Here is a 20878-nt window from a genome sequence, read left to right as displayed (position 1 = left end):
CGGTTGTGATCATATTATATCTCTTAAGGTTAATCCAATTATATGGTCTTCTGTGATCTATAACACACCATATAATCTACTTATATAGAGATAAAGAACATACATATGCAATCATGAACCCAATCAGATAGGAGATTAAATAGTGAAAACAGGAATCATTGTATACAAGCATAAAACGTTCTTGCTTTCAGTATACAAATCCAACATTTTTTATTTAGGTATTTGTGCACATTAAAAAACTATGTCCGCACTAGAAGTCACCCTGAAGGATCTATAGCTGAGGGGTATCTCGCGGAAGAATGCATGGCATTCTGTTCAATGTATTTAAGCGATGTCGAGTCAAAGCTCAATAGACCAAATAGAAACAAAGAAGGCGGTGGGATTAGCCCAAACCAAGATGGTCGTTCTTTGGGAAAAGAAGAAATATTTATGTTGGACGACATTGAATGGATTCAAGCACATAGATATGTGCTCAATAGTCTATCAATTATTGATAATTTTAAAAGGTTTGTAGACATATATTTGTGTTTTTTGTAATTTAAAATTGCTAAGTTAATAATATTCTAATATTGCAGGGAACATTTGCGTGAGATACAACGTGAACGTAAAAATAGGCGCATGTCAAGTTATGATAGATAAAAGCTTCATACTGAAACCTTTCCTGATTGGTTTAAAAGTCAAGTAAGTTCATATAATAATTTAACAATGTTATGGATTATTTATTTCTTTACGCTATTTAACGCATATTTACATTGCCATTTTTTTTTTATTGAAATGTATAGGTGAATGAAATGATAAAAGCAAATAGAGAAATTGTTGACCAGGATATTCCATTTTTAGCTGCTGGGCCAAGTAAATGGGCTCGTTGTTACACGGGGTATATTGTAAATGGACTACGTTTTCATACTAAGAAACGTGAGATGCGAAGAAAAACCGAAAATAGTGGAATTTTCTTGACTGCTACTACCAATAGTTTCTCGAGTAGTAAGGATAAGAATCCTATAGCAGGAGACGTGTCATTCTATGGTGTTTTGAAGGATATAATAGAAGTAAGATACACCAATAACTTGAAATTTATATTGTTCAAGTGTGATTGGGTTGACTATAATTTAGGGTTGAAACGTGATGAGTTTAATTTCACTTTGGTCAACTTTGCTCACATACTATATAGAGGAAATAGGAAAATAGATGAGCCATTTATTTTGGCACCTCAAGCTCAACAAGCATGGTATATTCAAGATCCTATTGATCCAGATTGGCATGTAGCTTTGAAGATGACTCCTCGAGCTGTATTCAATGTTGATCCAGAGGTTAATGAATTTGAAAGCATTGAGGATGAGCAGGTTTCTTGTCCACAAAATGATCCAGATATTAACAATGAAAATATATCATGGACTGGAGCAGATATTGATGGTGTCATAGTTGTTGATGATATTGGTGAAGATAATGTTGATAATTTTGATGATGAAGATGATGAAGCTGAATACTTCTCTCGTGATAAATCTGATTCCGATGATGATGATGACTTTTTTGAACATGAGATACCATCAGATGAGAATGAAACAAATTAGGTAATTCACTATGCAATAAATTTAATTTCTTATGTTTTTATGTCGTTAAGTTTATATTATGTGGTGTTTATGGATTTAATTTAGAATGTGTTAGTTGTTCGTAGCTTATGTCATTGGAATTTGTCTGACACACACACACTTTTATTACTGATTTTTACCTTCTCCTTGATGGATTGTTAGCAGACCTGTTCTCCATACATTTTAATGCTTGAAAATATTCACTCTTTTATTTCTGCCACCTATTGAAATCTAGTCATGTATGGTCATATTACTATATGGTATAACATCAGACTATCTTTGAAATCACAAGGCTTTCCATTGAGGTACTTGTATTATACTTTTAGGAATCGGCTTGAATATTGATAGTCAAAGACCAACAACATGCTTGAATGTTGTGCTGCAGAGGTTGGGATATGCTGCGAATCAACTACAATGTGAAGATATCATAGCACCTTTCTTCAATAAATTTGAGGTCTTTCATGATATCTTCCTCAGCCAAGGTGTTCATTTTCCCTTTATCTCTCTACCAGTTCGTTATGGTTTTTCTTTTTACCTAGCTGAAAAGTGCTATATCAATCAAACATTGGACGTGACTTCCATATTTTTTTTAGTTCAGAGTATGGTTCCAACATAAAATCTGTGATTCAGCATGATCTCTTTGTTCTGATCTCTCTGAAGGGTTTTCTGTTCAATTATAGGAACAAAAAACAAATGAAACAATGACAATGTATTTTGTGCCATTTAACAACCAAATATATCTCCTAAGAATTTAATATGTGCTCGGAGACTTTATTTTTTTAGCAAAAAAGAATGGGTCTTGTGAATATCATTATGCTTGAGTTGATTGTTCAAGTATGCCACTTTTTTTTTTTGATGAACTTACAATATTAAAATAAAGAAAAACATGCCACTCTTTGATTCCATTTGGATTTGATTTTGCACTTTCACACCCGATTATCAATTGAACAAAAAATATTATCGATGTAATTAACTTACTTAGACACTGACTTCCATTTGGCTCATTATATTGATATAAACTCCGACGCGTAAGATTCTTCTTCAGCTCCAAATATTTTGATTTGAATCACACATTGTTCTAAAATAAAATATCAAACTAGCATCACTATACATACCTTAAAAGAGGTTATAGAATAATGGGGTTGTCACATTTAAAATTTTTCTCATCTTTCGAAATGAAGAATGGTAGTCAAAAATTAATTCCCCAATTTGGAGTCACTGTCAAATCAAGCTTATGCGTTGTGGGTTGCAAATGGACTCACACATGCTCTAAAGTTAGTTAGTTAAATATTATTCATTCCTTACTAATTTAAAAAAATCTACCAAATAAATCATAATCACTGTTAAAGCTATCCACTCTAGAGTGCTAGTGACAACACTTCCTACACATTTAACAAAATATTCATAAATGATTGACATCACCTTTACCATCCAAAATAAATAAGAGTAGTGCTATTTGCAACACTAATTTGTCATGATAAAAAAATACTCCCTCCGTCCATGAAAGAACTTCCTAGGAGGGAGTGGCACGGGTTTTAAGAAAAAATATTATCGAGTGTATTGCGAATGGATAAAAAGTAGTTGAGTGTATTGAGAGTGGTGAAAAGGTGTTATAATTAATATTGAGAGTTGTGAAAAGTGAAAAGTAAGAGGATTATAAGTGGCAGGGTATAGTCCAAAAATAGGTAGGAAGTTCTTTTGTGAACGTCCCAAAAATGAAAGATATGAAGTTCTTTCGTAGACGGAGGGAGTATTAAAAACTAAAAAAAAAATTATTTATTTAAAAAATTTGGTTCAAATTTAAAAATAATTTAGTTATCTTTATGTTTTTTTCTCAATATTATAATTTTTTAATAATTATTTTAATTTTTACTATTTTTTGTAATTTTTGTACTTGAAAAATAATAAAAATTTAAAAATATATTATTAAAAAACTACAAGATGGAGAAAATAATTAAAATAACTATTTTTATATGAAATCAAAAATTTAAAATAAATATATTTTTAAAGTATTTAACCATTTTCTGTCCGACATATTGTGTCCAAAAAGCATTATTGAAAAATAAAACATATAATTGACATACTCTAAAATTAAGTCGGGATACATTACATAAATGAAAAATAAATATATCGTAAATGTATGACATTGAATGCAACATTATTCTAGAGTTGTAATATAATTATAACATTTTATTGAGATGATGCACAATTGACGCAAATATACGACACTGAATGCAACAATATTTCTTAATATGTCGCATAATTACGACATTTTATTGAAGCATCGCAAATAAACCGTTGCAATTTTGAGACGTTAAAACGAGTGTCGCATGTATGTCACTAAACTACAACATAGTATTTTGGTGATGCACAATTGACGCAAATATACAACACTAAATGCAACACTATTCTAAATATGTCGAATAATTACGGCATTTTATTGAAGTGTCACAAATAAACTGTTGTAATTTTGAGACGTTAAAACGAGTGTCGCATGTGTGTCACTAAACTACAACATAGCATTTAGATGATGCACAATTGACGCAAATATACGACATTAAATGCAACACTATTATAAATATGTCGTATAATTATGACATTTTGTTGAAGCGTCGCAATTAAACTATTGCAATTCTGAGACGTTAAAATGAGTGCCGCATGTGTGTCACTAAACTACGACACAATGTTTAAATGACGCACAATTGACGTAAATATACGACACAAAAAGCATGAGTGTGGTAATTTTATGTCACATACATGTAGTGTCGCATGTATGTATGTCGCAATAGGTCTGTTTTCCTGTATTGAAGGAAGCAAAAGGAAAAGTTGTAGTAACTGGACCTTCCACAACTGTAACATCCAGCATTTTTACTACAGTATACTATATATTATTAATATTATTTGGGCAAGTGATTATTTGGATATGTGGAGTTAAGCCCAATACTTTATTATTTGGGCCAAAGGTTATGTAGTTATATGGAAGAGGCCCAAGTATTTCACGGTTTTAAGGTCTGATGGGATTTTATGTAAAAAGTACAATAATTAGCATTTTGGCCTGTGATTTTATTTATTTATAGAATAACCAAAGCCCAATATATATATATATATATGCATTCGGTTTTATAATAAGATCAATACTTATTATATGGCTAGAGAATAGTGCAAGAATGAAAAAGCCCAAGCCCAAGCTCTTTTCTTAAAGAGTAGATAGATTAGTCAGCTTTAAAAACATAACTGGATTATTAAATTTGTTAATCCTGAGTAGTTCTCCAGCCAACACGTAGCACCATTTTTTTTAAGTCGGCTGGTGTTAAACCGCCAATAAATTCAATATAATACCATGAGCCAATCCATCCAAATTTTCTCAACTCTGCCATCATCTGTTACACAATCTTCGGCAGCACAGCATGTCCAATTCACAGGTAGTATCTCTTATTACAGTTCCTAATTCAGTATATTAGAGTAGCAACTAAGAACAATAGAGATGAATAATAGCTACACCAAGTAGATACAAGCATAGTTACAACAGTATGCTTTTGCCCATCAAAATATCAATTTCTCAGTAAATCAGCAAAAGAGAATAAATTTACAGGACAAGAAAAAGGTAGAAACTTGAGCTGCAGTATCGGTAGACGAGTTTCCACGCCGGAGTAATTCCTGAAATAGGGAAATAGCTGGGATTAGTTAGTATTAAGTTTTAAAATAGAACTGTAATAAGAGAGAAAGAGGAGAGCTTACCTGAGATGGTGGGGCGGCCACGTGACGGGAACGACGGCGGTGGCGGTGGAGTTCACCGGAGGAGCAGATTTAAAAGAGGAAACTTCAAAACCCTAGGTAGTGGTAGCCTGAGAAATTGGGGGAAGAACAGGGGCTGGCCTCGCCGCGCCGGAGGCGGCGAGAACCAGCGACGTCCGCCGGTGAGATGGGGAAGAAGGGAGCCGGTGGAGTAGAATCGAAGGGGGAGATTGAAAAACCCTAGGTTGATTTTGATTTGAGAATTAAGGGAAAAGGAAGGAAAGGAAGAAGGGGAGAGAGAGGCGCCGGCCTCGCCGCGCCGGAGGCGGCGATGACCGGCGACGTCGTCGAGCGTGAGAGAGAGGGAGAGTGACAGACGCGGGTGAGTGAACAGAGAGAGAGAGACCACGTCTGAGGAGAGAAGGAGGAATCTGATTTCCTTAATTTTATGAAGAAGACTCTAGTTTTTATTTTATATAGAATTATGTTATAAGAGTGGTTAATTTAATTAGGCTAAGTAAATTCTTAAGCCTATTTATTCTTGGGCCCTATTTCGGATGATTTGCTTTAAATAAGATTGATATTGGACCAGGATAGTAAGTTAATTATGGACTCAACTTATTAATTGGACTCTTCATTTATTCAATTGAGCTGGGTTTTGATAATTTGGGCCCATTTCTTATTATACGTATTTGGGTTGATTAATGGAGTGGTGGCTTTGGTTAGCCTTAATTTATTATTGGGTTATTATTAATTTAATTGGCCCCTTAATTTAGTTAAAGTGGGCTAAGTTATTTTAATTTAAGCCTATAAATGTGTATAAAGGATTATTAGCTATTAGCTAATAATTAGTTTGATTTATTAAATAGCCTGGACTTATAGGATCATTATAATTAATTATGCTATTACTCTATGTAATTATGCATAAATTAGACACTAGATTATTATAGAATCAAATTCTTGAAAGAAGAGAAAAATAGATTTATATTATTTCCAGTTAATAGCTATCTATTAAATTAGAGCGAGTAAAGTTATGATTAATGCCAGAGTTATGATCATCGCAGTTTAAGTCTATATTGGGATTTGTTGATAAGTTTGCAAAATAGCAACTTGTCTTCATGCCAAGATTTTCAGTAGAACCATCACCTTAAGACCAACATAAGTATTCCTTATAAATCAAGTCCATATCATTTTCCTCATTATTTATTAGTCAGTTTTTATACTGAAGGTCGGATACAAGCAAGGGTAAAGCAATAATTCAGAATTACTAGTGTCGTCAGACCACGATCAGGTGGGCTTTCTAAACTCAAAATATGAAGTGCACACTATTTCATGATGTTTACATGAATGAAGTTATATTAAAGTTATTGACTTGCCAAAACTTTTATGAGCTTGTATGATACCTGTCTGGCACCAGAAGTTAATCGAATTCGGATCCTGTTCTATCCAGATGTTAGACAGGATTAGTGTACACAAGGGACCGTGAGCCGATCTAGCATATCGGCCGGCCTAGGACCGTGAGCCGGTTTAGCGTATCGGCCGGTCTAGGACCGTGAGCCGGTTTAGCGTATCGGCCGGTCAGTGACCGTAGAAGGTGGCCACCTTCTCGGCACACAGTTATCATTGCGGATATGGTAGAGTACAAAGAAGTATGTCTGCAGACGAATGTGAAGTTTATGATAATTACATGGAAGTTTTACAGTTTTGCATGCACAGGTTATTTAAACAAAACTCCTGTGTGATGCTTGAGATGGCAAGTTCAATATATAGCTCTAAGAGCAAGCTTTCAAGTTATTTTGGCATGTGACCATTGAGTACCTTTTTAGTACTCAGCCCTGCATATGTTTTCTAAATGTGCAGGTTAAGCTGTGATGCAAATGGATGTCAGCAGAGCAAAGCTTTTGATATATAAGTACTAAATTAGGCTCAGGATTCCATGTCTTCATACATGTAATCCACTTAAGCTATTCCGCTGCAACGCTTAGTGCGTTTTACTTTATTGATGTGTTGCAAAGATTTCAAACTAACAGCTTACAGAAATATGTCACATGATACTTAGACAACTTGTCGTTATGCATTGTGAGTTGTCTGCTTTTGAGTTTAGAAAAGATTGCTTATGATTACCAAACATTTTGGTAAATTATTGTTTAAGCAGGTTAGTGATTTTTATTGAGACCTATTTTCTTTTCATTTTCTTATTTTGTTTTCAGTCACACTTTTTCCCGACTTAACTATTCACTAGCTTAGGTCGGGCTGTGACAAAGCCAGTCAACTGAACATCAGAAGAGGCCTTTGACTAAAGAAGAGAAAGAGACTGACTCCAGGGCCAAGAAACAGATAAAAGTGACTGATGCTCCTGCCACTAATACCCCTCGAGTATTTATCTAACTAAAAACAACTCAGAAGCTGGACAACTACTACAATGAAGGTCTCCTGATTTCTCATGCAAAGAAGTTCGAGCGCAGTGACTCTTGGATACCAGAGGACCTAAACGACTGGTGGGAAGCCCTCAAGGAGATTTACACCAAATGGGTCAAGTTTGCAAACATTAATCAGGAATAGGAAAACCAAGAGCTGGCATGGAAATACTTTCTTAACTACTGGCCAGAAAGACCACAGATCGAAAGGTTAATTCAAGCTGCAATGAATAATGGTTAACTCCCAATGATTCCTCTGCTAATAGTGGTATCTCCTCCTCGACCCAAAGGACTGTTAATCGAGAAATCATCAAAAAGAAAATCGACACAATCTGCAAGATCTGGAAATTCAATCCTACTGAACATCAGAAGAGCATCAACCATGTCACTCTAATCGTGTTCAGGATTTACGGTTAGAAGCCCTAGCTAAATCTCTTGTTCTGTTCTTCTTGTATCTGGTTTCAGTCTATGTTCTCTACTGATGTCTCATCAGTTCCTTAAGCAATGAAATCCTCATGCCTTCTGATCCCATCCTGATGACAATCCCATGTTGCCCAGGCTTCGATTTATTTTTGTGACTTATGATTACCTCTTGTGTACTGTTCAGTTCTGCTAAGTTCTGTTTTTCAGTCGGTTCCTCTAACCATACAAAATGATAGGTTTTTTTTGTTCAAGGGGAATTCAATCACCCCGTCTAGAATTCTTCTACTCTGTCGTCGCTTACTTCAGGGCTACTTGTAAGGTTTTGGCATCATCAAAAATGAGGAAATTGTGGGGACACGAAAAGATATCCAACCTCCTGGTTTTGATGATACCAAAACTATTAGAAAGTTTTTCTTACTTGTATCTTTCCTATGGACTTAAGTGTTTTAGTCCTCACTAGTTTAGACTGAAGCGACCAAGACTGAAGACCTTTTCTGAATGCACCAAACTAAAGAGTGAAGGCAGTATCACTGAAGCGTATTAAACTAGACTACCGAAGGACGCACCCTGACTGAAAATCATCAGTCACCAATCAGAGATACTCATGCAATATTTGTCATCGTCGAACTGAAGTTTAAATCAAGTACCAGTCGACATTCTACATTGGACTGAAGTAAAGAGTACACGCCGCATTAAATGCTCAAGTATAAGTGCATTAAATGCAGAGTTTGAAGATCGTCCTTGCAAGTAATAGAATTTCTCTTTTGGTGTAAAGATGTAGAAGCACCATACTCCAAGGACAAGACAATTCAAACATTTGCCATAAGGAGTATTTGAAGATTGCCACCTCAGCCCAAGATTTGACATTGTCTCACAACGGCAGAAATCTCGAAGACCTTCTCTTCAACAAAACTATTTGGAGATTCGCCTATAAATTGAGCTTGAGAAACGCCTGCAATCTTCACGAATTCAAAGACATACGCTGAAGCTCTGTCAAATTTACAAGCCAGCATCTACACAGATAAAACTTTGAATCGAAGAAGAGAGTACTCATTTGTTGTAAAATCAGTCTAGCTGATTACCTAAACTCTCTTAGAAATCTAGGCACCCCTAGTTTTATCCTAAGCCTAGACTAGATTACTTGAGAGCCTGCTCTCAGTAATCTTAGTTGGAAGAGTTCAAACCTCTTTTCAACCGATCGAAAAGAGTGTTTGAGAAAAGCGAAGTTCAGACCAGGGTTCTGACTCTAGAGATCTTAGCCAAGCGTTGGCAAAGGCACTTGCGTGTCTTAGCGTGCTAAGAGCGAGCGAGAAATCCAACCTAATGTGTTGGTACTGAAAATCTGATTTTCAATTGTAAGGCTTGCTGTGCACCCGTAAGCATTAGCCCAGAGTGTTTGTTAGATTAATCATTCGGCCATGGATGTAGGAAAATATTTTCCAAACCACGTAAAAATCCTTGTGTTCTTTATCTGCTTTCAGTTATTCCTTATTTGCGTTAAATCTGTTTTCAACTGAACTAGCTTAACTGAAAAGTGTAACTGAAGATTTTTATAAGTGACAAACCTTTCTAAGGCTATTGGCGCTAAGTTTAAATTTCCGCTGATGAGTTATTAGTCTAACTGACCAATCAACTGATAGTCAGTAAGATCAATAACTTTACTCTATCTTGCAAACACTAGACTGACGCCTCACGTGGATATCAGTTAAAGCTCAGTGCTCGACTGATATCAGCATACTGATGTCACTTCGGTATCAGTCTACAACCAATTTCCAACTGAAATTAGATTTGTTTGTTTACGCTGCGACAATTAAATAGCCTTCAGGTGTATTTCCCTCCCCCCCATACACCTGTTCAGTCAACGCTCCAGGACCCAACAATGCTTTTAGTTCATGTTTGATTATGCTTGCTCAGTTACATTTCTACATACATGTTCAGATACATGATCAGAAACTCAGAATATCATGTTCAAGTACATGATCAAAAATTCAGAATATCATATTCAAGTACATGATCAGAAACTCAGAATATCATGTTCAATTACATGATCAGAAATTTAGAAACACTCAGACTCATAATATGTGTATGACAATGTGAATGATTTTCATGTTTAAGTGTATGTGAATATGTGCATGGTTCCTCACTAAGTATATTATCTATATGCTCACCCCTTATCTTTTCAGTTTTGCAGTTCTGGAGTCGAGGTGGCCATGGAAGTTGATAATGACTAGAGATAAAGATTTTGCATAGAAAGTTTAAGTGAACTTGTTACGTTTTAAATTATCATTTTTATTTCATGTTACTATATTAGTTTTTGGGCAAGTTGATTATGAATTATTTTAAACTTTGATAGTCAAGAAATTTTATTTTTTATCTATTAGTTCTTCAAAATTATAAATTACAAAGCTTATGAAAATTGGGGTGTTACATAGTGGTATCAGAGCGGGTCTATGTTCCTGTAGACTCGTGTTTTTTTTATAAAAAAAATGGCTTTCAAAAGGTTAAGTAAGCCTAGTCATTCGAAACTCATGCGCTGCATCGACTCCAAGGTGTGTTTTAAATTGTTTAAGTATATGGTCGTTATGATGTTTTACATGATTTTTTTATGATACTTTTATGTTGTAGTACTATTATGATTAGCTCCGTTGGAAATTATTGTATTTGTGAAGTTGTTTAGATTGCACAAACGCATTTACGACAATTTCAAAAGCATGACTAAAAATTTCGAGGACGAAATTCTATTTAAGTGGGATAGATTGTAACACCCCAAATATTTAGATTTATTATACAAGTTTAATTATTAGTATTTTCTTGTATAGCTATTTTTTTAAAAGAAATTGTAGTGTTATTGTTGACTTGTTTATTTAATTATATATTTGAATGTAATTTTCCAATTGTTAAATAGTTTGTGAATAGTTGACGTAATCTGTATTCAATGTAAGGCATATTTCTTAATTTCTTTTATCATTAATTGGATTAGGTTAGTTTCACTAATACTGATAATTAATCATGTAATTATTTTGATTCATGTATATCCAAATTTTAATTGGATTGAAGTTCTATTATAAGCTATTGTATACGGATGTAAGCTTTTCGTGACTAAAAAACTATATGATTACTACTATTTGTTTGTTATGGTATCGCAAATTCACTTGTACGGTCAACCGCATATGATGCAGACGGTTTGAAAATTTACATTTCTTCACAATAATGTTTACTTTTATTCATAAGAACTTTTACTTTTAGTTATTTTCATTCATTAATACTTTTATTTTTAACTATTTGGTCGAGTAATCATTGTTGTATAAAAAGTAATTATTGTTACAATGAAATGTAATATTTCTAAATTATTATATTTATTCACGATAATTGTTACTTTTATTAATGAAAACCCGTACTATTACATAAGTATACATTTGTACGAACAAATGTATATCTTATGTTACTAAAAGTAACCCATCGCATGGGGTGCGGTCAACCGCACAGGACACCAACCCTTATAGTATTAGTTAAAGTTTAGATTTTGTTATTTTTTTTAATTTTCGAAATTTCACCTAATAACAGTAATAGAGTTTAAATAAGTTGGTTTATTTTATTAATCTAGGAATTCGTGTAATGTGTTGGATTTGTATACTGAAAGCAAGAACGTTTTATGCTTGTATACAATGTTTCCTAAGTTCACTATTTTAATCTCCTATCTGATTGTGTTCATGATTGCATATGTATGTTCTCTATCTCCATATAAGTAGATTATATGGTGTGTTGTAGATCACAGAAGACCATATAATTGGAATAACCTTAAGAGATATAATATGATCACAGCCGAAATAACTCTAGGACAAGTTATTGGTTTAGGCTGCGGTATAGATGGAAGTAGTTTGTCTTGTACGTCATTACGTATTGATAGGACCACAGTGAGATACATTCTTCTATCTGACTTAAGTGAAGAATTAAAGATCTCGGTAACTTATAAGATCTTAATACTAATAAGATTTCAGATATATATATTGATTTGTTTATCACTTTGATTTACTATGAGTGCGAGTTATATAGTAACTTGAGTACTCTGTATCTTGGGTGATAGCGGTTAATATATGATATTTGATTATCTGTATTATTACTCGTATCCGGTGTAGGATAATGACATCCCCTTAAGGAGCTCAATAATGTTTATTGCGCTAAACCCTGCAGGTTGATTAAGTTCAGGAAGCAATAATAAGGTTTGAGTGGTACTGCTTAAGGATTACAAAGAGATTAATTAATTTAAGCTGTCAGAGCTTTAATTAATTAATGGATGTCGGATATTTTAAATACGGGAGTTTAATAAGTCTAAATACAAGCCCCGACTCATCACTGGCAATAAAGGGGTAAGTCAATATTGGTTCTCTAGTGGAATGAACTGATATTTATAAATTAATTATGGTCTGGGCTGACCATAGATAATTAATTTATTTGAGGCCCATATTTATTCCTTGTATCTGGTCCCTGGACTGGCCCAAAGTGTCCTAGCCCAAGATGGAGAAGAAAAATGCCTATCACAGAGATCAGGCGCCTCACACGTATTTATTTTATAATAAATACAGCTGTCAGCTCTCAGGAAAACACACAGATAAAATTAGGGTTTTTGAGAGCAGTGAGAAGCGCCGATCGTGCATAACAGTTTTTCTCTCCTGGGACTTTCATAGAACGTTGTCCATCCAACGGTGAAAGCTGAGCGGGATACAGTTCAGAAGATCTGAGCTGGAGTCAGATTTTCGCAGGAAATCAAGTTCTGGCAGTTTCGGGAGAACAACCATAACTTCCTCCACAGAACTCTGATTCAGGCGAAACAGGAGGCAACGGAAAGCTCTCTCTCGAAGAAGAAGTCGTATTTCTGGGCGAAATACGATTTGAGGACGTTTGAGGCTTCAAACGAAGGCTTGAAGCTGACTGGTCTGTTGAAATGCGAGTTTGACGAATTCTTCTGAATTCTTCAGGTATTTCTGAACTCTAATGTGCAACACTTAAATTCATAGGAGCATGTTTAAGATTAATCGTTGTATGATAAATTAATAATAACCAAGAAACGATCATCGGGCAAACGGAGCATTAATTCAATTTAATATTCCTTCAATTGGTATTAGAGCCCAGGATTAATTTCTTGGCTCTATTATTAATTTATGTACGATTAATAATGTGCGTTGTTTTTACTGCTGTTGTTTTTTGTGGTCTGTTGATTCGTGGGATACGTCGTTTTGACGTTGTAATCGTTTTTCACCATGAGAAAATCCGTGGTTAGATTAGGTTTTTCAAATTGTATTTGTTTTTCCTTTGTAATCTGTAAAACTGTGGAACGAGATGAAGACGACGACGAATCAACGACGAAACGATGGTGTTTGGAGGAGGCGTGCCGGTGCGGTGCGGCAAGGGCTGCCGGCGCCGAGGGCAGCGCGCGCCGTGCGCCGCGCGCGCCTGGTCGTGCGCCGTGCACGCTGCTGCTGCACGTGTTGCTGCGGGCTCTGGCTAGGCGAGACGGCGAGGAGGCAGCCGGCAGGGGCGATGCGCGCCCGGGGCCGCGCCTGCGCGCTCTGCGCGCTGCGTGCCCAGCGGGCGACGCGCTGCCGCTGCTGTCGCCGTGCGCTGGAGCTGCTGGAGGTGCCGACGGCTGCGCTGCTGCTGGACGCCGCTGGAGGGCTGCTGACCAGGCTGCTGCTCGCGCTGGAGGCTGGCACGCCGAGCTGCTGCGGCGCCGGGCTGCTGCCGAGCGACGGGGCGGCTATCATGGGAGGTGGCGGCGGCAGCTAGGGTTTCCAAACCCTAGCTGCGTATCTCAAACCCTAATTCCAAAGACGGGCCTAAAGTGTTCGGGCCAAGTTTATGTTTTTTTGAGCTTTTCTTTTCTGTTTTAAATGTAATAGATTAGAATTTGGGGTTCCACGAATGGGTCACGAAGAACTTTATTGTTTTAATTCTGTTCTTTGCATGTCGTGGTGTTAATCCTTTATGCTCTTTGCATGTTGTTTTTGTCTTTGCTTGTTAATATGTGTTTATTAACTGCACTTAGACAAGCATGCTAGGTTTATCGTTTTCTTAAGCATGTTTTAGAATTCTGCGAGCATGTTTTACATGTTGCTTTCTAGAAGAGCATGTTTAGGATTATGTGTTTGAGCATGATCAAACCTTTTGAAAGTAAAAATACTAAGCTGTATTAATAATTTTATAGATGATTAAAAATTATTTAAATTTCCACAAACGGTCTCAAGACAAAGTGTTTGAGAATATGAGTAAACGACCACCCTAACGTGTCTTACTTCATATTTGATTTCACAAGTTTGTTAAGTTGAGATTTCTATTAAAAATATTTAAATCCATTTAAGTAGTGGGAGTTATGTGGTAAACGACCACCCTAACGTGGCTTACTCGTATGATTTTCATAAGTACTTTAGAGGATGGATTTTAAATAAGATAACTAAGAAATTAAATTGAATGCGGCATGGTCCTAGTGAGTATGTCAAATTCGAGAATTTAATTTCAAAGTTAGATTGTGGTTATTACTAAATAATTTTTATTCTTAAAATTATGTAGACCTCCACATGCGGTCACAAGACAAAGTGTTTGAGAATATGAGTAAACGACCACCCTAACGTGGCTTACTTCATATTTGATTTCACAAGTTTGTTAAGTTGAGATTTCTATTAAAAAATATTTAAATCTATTTAAGTAGTGGGAGTTATGCGGTAAACGACCACCCTAACGTGGCTTACTCGTATGATTTTCATAAGTATTTTAGAGGATGGATTTTAAATAAGATAACCAAGAGGTTAAATTGAAAGCGGTATGGTCCTAGTGAGTATGCCAATTTCAAGAATTTAATACTCAAGGTTAAATTGTGGTCGCTGCTTAGATATCATTTCAAGTACAATGTACAACTCCCCAACGGAGTCCCTTCTTGAATATGATATGGTCTAGTTAAGGTCCAACTATTAATTTCTTTTGTCAAAAGTTCAAGTTGACATGGATGGAAATTAAACGACTAGGTAAATAGTCTGGTTGAGGAATTCATGTGTAAACGACCACCCTAACGTGGCTTACTCGTGAGATTTCTTGGGCAGTTGGAGGTTTCATTAATATTGTTTTATCAAAAGGTTACAATATTATTGTTACGAATTATGTGCTTTATGTTCGTTACTTTCAGATATGTCTATGTCTCCTACTGTTTATTTATTTTTTCTTGCACAAAGTCTTTTAACCGGTCCACATATATAAAATGGAAACGAAGTTTTGGATTTTTATCTTTATCACAAACTAACACAATTTTTGTGTTGCTTACTACTCCACCTTCTTATGGTCCGAACAATGAGACAACTGATGGGAAAGAGGAACTGCATAAAAGGTGGCATGTGACGAATAATGTGGCTATATGCTATATTATGAGTATAATGTCACAAACCTTGTAGCTCCAACATCAGGGCATGGACGGTGCTATGAGCATCATGCTGAATCTCAAGAAAGTGTTCGGAGAGTCAGACTGAGCTGCTCATTTGAATTTGATAAGAGTAATCTTGTTATTTTTATGAGTGAGCACAGCTCAGTGCACGAGTATGTTATGCAAATTTTAACGGACTTGACTTGCTTAGTGGGAGTATCGACGGTGAGGTAAAAGTCGATATTATCCTGAACTCTCTTCCCAAGTCTTTTAATTAAGAACTTCCGCCTCAATGCTGTTATGAGCAAGAAAGATAATACTTCTTTTGAGTTGTTGAATGCTCTAGTTACGGCTAAGGAAGTTGTGGGAAAGAGATGTGCAAGCACTTGTTATTTCCAAAGGAGAGCCATCTTCTTCGTCGAATGACGGGAAGAAGAAGGGTCCAAGGGGCAAGAAAGATAAGGAAAATAGTGGGAGTAGTGGTGTGATAAGATTGAGTATTGAAGATTTCTTTTTTCTTTCATTACTCAAGGCAAAGGGTTAAGGTACTTCACTTGCTATAGTAACTGAGACATGTCAGCTCGTTTTCTACTCAGTTGTGAGTAGTGGATAACGAGAGAGACTGATAATGATTGTTGCACCTTGCATGGCTTTTAGGCTGACAAGGAAGCTGAGAAGTGTTGAGATGATTGTCTTCGTAAGCAACGTGACTAGAGTCGCAGTTGTTGCAATTGGAGACTTGTCTTTAAATTCTAAAGACATAGTTTAGTTTTTGAGAGTTCCTTATCATGTTTCAAAATTTTTGAATAGATGGATCACATGTAATTTTTGATAGTAGTATTTCTATCATAAGAAATGACAAAGTTGTCTATTCTGGTATTTTTGAACATCTCTCTTCATACTATAACTTGTCTACAAAATACCTTTATATTGCATTTACATCATCGAACAAAAGAAAGAGAAAAAGTTAAGGCTAATCTCTCATGAGGATCTTACACATATATTGATACCCTAGATTAGGTCACATCTATCTTAACAGGATCCAAAGGCTCGTGTCTAAATAGTACATTAGATTCAATCCAGGTTGTACCATTTGAAACCTGCGAATCCTGTATAGAGGAAAAGATGGAGACCGGGTCATTCATGGCAAAGGGGATAAAGGGCCAATAATGTGTTAGGAATGATCTTTTCTAATTCATTGTCAGTGTTTGGGATTCCAACCCAGTTTACTACACCGTGTAATCCCTATATAAGATGGTGTGGTGGAGAGAAGAAATAGGTCACTCTTGGAAAAATATGTCTGATGATGAGTTATGCATCTTTGCAATTAGTCCTAAAGAATCAGAAGGTGGTTATTAGCAATGACACACGATTCTTAGAAGTGGACTATGGGAATAATCACTAATCCAAGTCAGATAGTGTGCTTCAAGAAATTGAAGACATTAGATAGGCGATTCCATCACCCAAGCCAAGTGTGCAAGAGTTTTGTATCACAAGACACTGCACGCACTGTTGACACACATGTGCCACCACAAATCCATTGTAGTGGGAGGGTTGTGGAACAACCCGATCGATTTATGTTCTTGTGAAGATCTTTGGATTCAGTCCCTGGTAGTGAATATAAGAGAATCGACCCAGATATCTACTTGGAATTAGTGGGAGACAAGAATGTAGATTCTTGGCACGCCTCAATGGAGCAATCCATTAAGAATATGGGTGTATACTAGAAAATCTTGCTACCAGGAGGCAGTAAAGCCTTAGGTTGTAAGTGAGTATACAAGATAATGACAGGCCCGAATGAGCAAGGTCGTAGCTTTCGAAGCTAGACTGGTGGCGAAAGGTTATGCCCAGTGTAAGGGTATAGGTTATAATGATATTTTCGCCAGTGCCATGCTCAGAATATTTGGATCATTTGACCCATAGCAGCTCACTTAAACCATCGAGGTCTGGCAAATGGATGTCATATATATTACCTTGAAAAAGGTAAGGACAGCCATGTGCAACAACCTGAAGATTACGTGAGGGAGGGAGAGAAGCATCTCGTGTCAATCGCTCTCGTGTCATCGGTGATGTGGTTTATCTTGCATTTTATGTAGATAATATCCTCCTAATTGGCGACAATATGGAGCTATTGTCAAGACATAAAGTAATGGTTATCCGAACAGTCTCAGATGAAAGACTAAGGAGGTACAATATACATCTTTGTGATCAAGGTTATAAGGGATCACTAGAAAAGGATGTTGGGCTTATCTCGAGTGTCTTACATTGATACTGTGAATGCTCGTTTTAGTATGAATACCGCCAAGAAAGGATTGCTACCTTTTAGATATGGCGTTCCTTTATCTAAAGACTATGTCTTAAGATGCCTGTTGAGGTTGAGGAAATGAAGGCAGTATTCTACGTTTCCGCAGTAGATAGCTTCATGTACGGATTACTATGTACGAGATCTTATATTTGCTATGCAGTTAGCATGGTTGTAAGATATCAGTATAGTCCTAGTTAAGGACACTGAACTGTGGTAAATTATATTCTCAAGTCCATGACTAGAGAATAAGGATAGTTTACCAGTTAGACACTTTAGTTCCTTTTTGGATTATACGATTTCGGATTTCCAGGCTGACCGGAACAAAGAATAATTACCTCAAGCTATGTGTTTTCCTTGGGAGGTAAAACTTTTTGGTTTGACCACTACCTCCAGGATCTAAGGGTGATTCCTAGTTTGCGTGAGAGCATCACTTTCGTGAAACCTCAAGTGCAGTTGCAAACTCTAAGGAATCTAAGAACCATAAGGGATCAAACACATGGAGAGTAAGTACCAAGTTATACGATTATTCGTAAATTGAGGTTTTGTGCTCATAGAATAAATTCTCACATATTGGAGAAACCTACTCATCTTTTCACAAAAGGCTTATCGCAAATGGTCATTGAAAGATGGTAATGCGATTAATGCCACCCACTTAGGAAACTTTAAGTATAAGTGGGAGAAGTGTTAGGTGATTGGTAAATAGACACATTGTATACTAAAAGTTTGCTTTAGTATAAATGGGAGATTGTTGGATTTGTATACTGAAAGCAAGAACGTTTTATGCTTGTATATAATGTTTCCTAAGTTCACTATTTTAATCTCCTATCTGATTGTGTTCATGATTGCATATGTATGTTCTTGATAACTCTTGTATTAAGAGTTATTACTCATTCTTTTAAGCTTTTATGAAGAGTTTGATGCATGTTTTGTGTAGTTCTTTAGGTTTTCTTTTACGTTTTATTATCGTTTCGCTCTTTCGTCTTTGGGTGTTTGAGATTTGAGATGTATGAAAACTGATGCCAAAAGTTAGCTAATCTCATATAAAAATAGACAAATGAGAGTTTTGTTGGTTTTGTGTAGGGACTACAGCGTTGCTGGCATTTTGCTGCAGCATTCTGCTCAGTTGACTTAGACGAGATTTTCATGTGCAAAAGAGAGGGGACCACTTGCTAAAAGTGAAAGTTAGCTTATTTGGCACAAAAGTTGAACTTCTCTCAGCATAAAATCGAAGGGAGAAAGAGGAGCACCTGAAGTCTACAACAAATGAGGGCAACATGGTCTTTTCATGGGCTATTTTTGGGGAAACCTAGCTGCTACATCTAGGAGGCAGCCGCAATTGAGGGGAAGAACACAGAAAACAAGGGGAAAGCAGGGAGAGCACGAGAGAGATAGAAGGAGCACCTGAAATTAAAGACAAAGACCATATTTTTGGAGGAAGAGAAGAAAGAAGCAGAGCACATCATTAATCCTTACCAATTCTAGCTTCCTTTCTTTCTCTTACTCATTATTTTCAACCTGCAAACTCTAGTTCCAGCTACTGATAGCATCATGCTTAGCTTTGAATTTATTTTCTCTTTCTTTATGTTAAGCATGAGCTAAACTTTTGAGGCTTGGATTGTTGATGAACTCTATGTCTTAGATTTGTAATTTCTTTGCACTTCATTTTAGTGAATCTCTCATTTTCCATTCAGCTATGCTTCATGTTATTTCTTGCTCTTGACTAGCCATCTTTTGCAAGATATTTAGCTACCTCTTGATTCTGGAAAGGTTGGGAGTAGTGGACTAGGTTGAATGGCATAAGAGCATGTGGCATAGGAATATGTTATTTGCCTTGTGTGCGGTTAAAAATTGGAGCTGTGTATTTGTTGTTCTAGGCTTGACTTGGCATAGGAATATGCTCAAGAAAGTTGTAGAATGAAAAACCATAGGATTTGGGAAAGTTCTATGAATGTTTGTGAATTTTCGTAACTGTGAGGTTTTGCTTGAATTTTGCTGCAACAATCTGTTCAGTGTGAAAGACATAGAGGGATTCATCAATCCAAGTCCGTTTCTCTTATATATATTCTTCGTTTAATCTTTTATCTTCTGTCTAGTTAACTTTAGTTAAAATTTTAACCAACCTAAGTTTAAGTTTAGTTTATTAGAAAACCATCCTCTTGATTTAAAGCTTTATTTAATTTCTAGTTTTCAAGTAGTTCTTATTTTGCTTGTTTCTTTGTAGCTGAGATAGTTTAAGTTCTAATTTGCATTCCCTGTGGAGACGATCTTGGAATACTTCCTCTTATTACTTGTTGAGACTACGTGCACTTGCGTATTGAATTGTGTTAATCCGATTTAAACACAACAAGTTTTTGGCGCCGTTGCCGGGGAATGAAACTAGAATTTGTGTTGTTTCAGTTACCTTGCATTTTAGTTTTTATATTTTGTATCTTGATCTGAATTTCTCGATCTCTTTCTTAATAGGTTCCTTTGTGTATGAACAAGCATGAAGGCCTAGTGTTACTTCTGTTCGATCCAGAGATTGAACGTACATTTAGAAAGAGAAGAAAAGAGCAACTAGATCGACATCTTAAAGAGATGGCTGCAGAGGATAATAACAATGGTCATAACGCCATTGTGTTGGCCGATGATAGAACATGCCCTATAAGGGACTATGCTGCACCTGCTTTTAACGAGCTTCATCCGGGCATTCACCGACCAGAAGTTCAAGCTGCACAATTTGAGTTGAAGCCTGTGATGTTTCAGATGCTCCAAACAGTGGGACAATTCAGTGGTCAAGCTACGGAGGATCCTCATCTCCATCTTCGCTCATTCTTGGAAGTGGCTGATTCGTTTAAGCTACAGGGCGTTACACCGGAAGCTCTGAGGTTGAGGTTATTTCCGTTTTCATTGCGAGACAGAGCTAGAGCTTGGCTCAATACGTTCCCACCCGACTCAATTTCCACATGGAATGAGCTAGCAGAAAAGTTTCTACTAAAGTGTTTCCCTCCGACGAAAAATGCAA

General features: G+C 36.2%; 1 protein-coding gene across 1 annotated transcript; it reads left to right on the top strand.

Moving 5' to 3' along the window:
* Positions 1 to 231: 231 nt before the first annotated feature.
* On the top strand, positions 232 to 1571 carry LOC130994288 (uncharacterized). The gene is made up of 3 exons (XM_057919334.1): positions 232 to 506; positions 576 to 681; positions 783 to 1571. The coding sequence occupies exon 3, from the start codon at positions 792 to 794 to the stop codon at positions 1569 to 1571; it is 780 nt and encodes a 259-aa protein (XP_057775317.1). The 5' UTR covers positions 232 to 506; positions 576 to 681; positions 783 to 791.
* Positions 1572 to 20878: the final 19307 nt, after the last annotated feature.

This window comes from Salvia miltiorrhiza, chromosome 7, assembly GCF_028751815.1.
Source record: "Salvia miltiorrhiza cultivar Shanhuang (shh) chromosome 7, IMPLAD_Smil_shh, whole genome shotgun sequence".
Lineage (NCBI taxonomy): Eukaryota > Viridiplantae > Streptophyta > Magnoliopsida > Lamiales > Lamiaceae > Salvia > Salvia miltiorrhiza.
This window is presented reverse-complemented; position numbering and strand designations above follow the sequence as displayed.

Excerpts from the sequence above, each read along its gene's own strand:
- LOC130994288 (XM_057919334.1), top strand. The coding sequence starts at position 792 with ATGATAAAAGCAAATAGAGAAATTGTTGACCAGGATATTCCATTTTTA.